Raw genomic sequence first — 2,524 nt, forward strand, 5'->3', positions numbered from 1 at the left:
ATCATTTGCATATAATACCCAGAGCTCATTACATCAAGTGCCCTCCTTAATGTCCATCACCCAATTACCCCATCCCCCCACGCACCTCCCATGCAGCAACCTTCAGTTTGTTCCCTATATTTAATAGTCTCTTATGGTTTGCCTCCGTCTCTGTCTTTATCTTATTTTTCTTTCCCTTCCCCTACGTTCATCTGGTTTCTTTCTTAAATTCTACATAAGAGTGAAATCATATGGTATTTGTCTTTCTCTGACTGGCTTATTTCGCTTAGCATAATACACTCTAATTCCAGCCACATCATTGCAATTGACAAGACTTCATTCTTTCTGATGGCTGAGTAATATTCCATTATATACACATACCACATCTTCTTTATTTATTCATCAGTTGATGGACATTTGGGCTCTTTCCATGTTGTGGCTATTGTGGATAGTGCTGCTATAAGCAATTGCACTGCTAGGTATTTATCCAAAGGATACAAAAATAGTGATTCACAGGAGCACATGCACATACTATATTTTTAGATCTAAGCCCCCAGGCAGGAGAGTTTAGGGAAAATAAAATAGCCACAATGTACTGATTTTCAATCTTACAATCTATTAATTTTTCTTTTTCACTTTTCCTTGTTGTATTGGTGATACTTTTCCAGAAAACAGAATGAATAGAATAGAATAAAATGAATAGACTAGAAGAGAATAGAATAGAATTAGAGATTTATCATGACAGAATATCTGGCATGGTTATGGAGGCTGAAAAAAATCCCGCGATCTGTTGTCTGCAAGCTGGAGGCCCAGAAAAGCCAGTGATGTAATCTCAGTCCAAACCCAGAAGCCAAAGAACCAGGGGAGCCAGTGGTGTAAGCTCCAATCTGAGCCTGAGGGCCCAAGAACAGGAGCATCAATGTCTGAGGGCAGAAGATGGATGTTCCATTTCAAGCAGAGAATGCAAATTCACCCTGCCAAAGCATTTCTGTTGTATTTGGGCCCTCAACAGACCGGATGATACCCACCCACGTTGGTGAGGGCAATCTTCTTTACTCACGTCATTGATTCAAATTCTTCTGGAAATACCCTCAAAGACACATCCAGAAATAATCAATTTGGCCAGAGACCCTGCTCTGCTCCAAATACGCTTCACCTGCTATTCTCTCAGATGAAGCTCTCTCAGATTATTTTGCAAAGGGCTGCTAGATAGGAGCCTATACATCAAACTCTTTCCCCCTAGCTTCCATTTTTGTGATAGTTTATTTGCTTTGAAGTCCAAATACTTGAATTTAATTGAAATGCAATTTCTCCAAGTGCTCTAGGCCTATAAAATTTTTTTCTTCTTTAGAGATCATTTTGTTCTATTTCCAGAGCAGCTTCATACAGCTTTTACTCTACTAAGGCACACTTCCGTTTCTTCAGCATCCTCTGCAGAGCTGCCTTCACCTCCTGGTTCTTGAGGCTGTAGATGAGAGGGTTCAGCAAGGATGTGATCACGCTGTACTGAATGGAGACCACTCGCTCCAACACTGAACCTGAGGCGGGGCTGATGTACCTGAATAGAGCTGTCCCATAGAACAAGAGCACCACAGTGAGGTGGGAGGAGCAGGTAGAGAAGGCTTTGGCTTGGGCCTTAGAGGAGTGGATGTTCAGAATGGCAGAAATGATTCTGGAGTAAGAGAATAGGATCAGAGGAAGTGTCAGCAGCCCTAGAAATGCACATGACACTGCTAGAAGAATCTCGTTGACAATGGGATCAGTACAGGACAAAGGAAAGAGTGGAGGTAGCTCACAGCTGAAATGGGGGATGATGTTGTACTCACAGAAATGTAACTTGTGGATGAAGAGACTATTCATCAAGGAAATCAGAAATCCCATTGTCCAAGCTATGCTCACAATCACAATACAGAGAGGTCTGTTTATGACCATGGTATAGACCAGAGGGTGGCAGATGGCAGCATAGCGGTCATAGGCCATGGCAGAGAGCAGACAAGCTTCTGTTCCCCCAGAGAGAGTGAAAAAGAAACTCTGAGTGATGCATCCCCACACTGAGATGCTTTTCTTCTGAGATAAGAAGTTCTGTAGCATTTTGGGCACAGTGACTGAGGAGAAACTGAGATCCAGGAAGGATAGGTGTCCGAGGAAGAAGTACATGGGTGTATGGAGGCGAGAATCAACCCTGATCACCAGGATCATCACCAGATTCCCCATCAAAGTCAGAAGGTAAATCCCCAGGAACAGCACAAAGAGCATGGTCTGGATCTGGGGGTCACTAGACAACCCCAGAAGGACAAACTCAGTAATTATACTGACATTTTTCATGGTTGCTTAGAGATTCAGTCCCTCAAAAGAAATGAATGATTTTTCCACTTGATAAGACATTGATCTGAGTCTTTCTCAGTGAACATGAGTTTTCTACTCACAGACAGTATACCTCCATACCTATAGACCAAAAGAGGAAACTCAGGATAGGGAAGTCTTCTCAGATACAATCTCCTCACTTGCTCTTCTTTTCTAACTAGTAGCACTATCTTGTCATGGT

At 42.4% G+C, this 2,524-nt stretch overlaps 1 protein-coding gene across 1 annotated transcript; it reads right to left on the minus strand.

Annotated features, from left to right (window-relative positions):
• Positions 1 to 1,371: 1,371 nt before the first annotated feature.
• LOC113257479 (olfactory receptor 8S1-like) lies at positions 1,372 to 2,304 on the minus strand. Its single transcript, XM_026501629.2, has one exon. The coding sequence runs from the start codon at positions 2,302 to 2,304 to the stop codon at positions 1,372 to 1,374; it is 933 nt and encodes a 310-aa protein (XP_026357414.2).
• Between the last annotated feature and the right edge of the window lie 220 nt (positions 2,305 to 2,524).

Source organism: Ursus arctos, unplaced genomic scaffold (genome assembly GCF_023065955.2).
Source record: "Ursus arctos isolate Adak ecotype North America unplaced genomic scaffold, UrsArc2.0 scaffold_26, whole genome shotgun sequence".
Classification (NCBI taxonomy): domain Eukaryota; kingdom Metazoa; phylum Chordata; class Mammalia; order Carnivora; family Ursidae; genus Ursus; species Ursus arctos.

Excerpts from the sequence above, each read along its gene's own strand:
- LOC113257479 (XM_026501629.2), bottom strand. The coding sequence starts at position 2,304 with ATGAAAAATGTCAGTATAATTACTGAGTTTGTCCTTCTGGGGTTGTCT.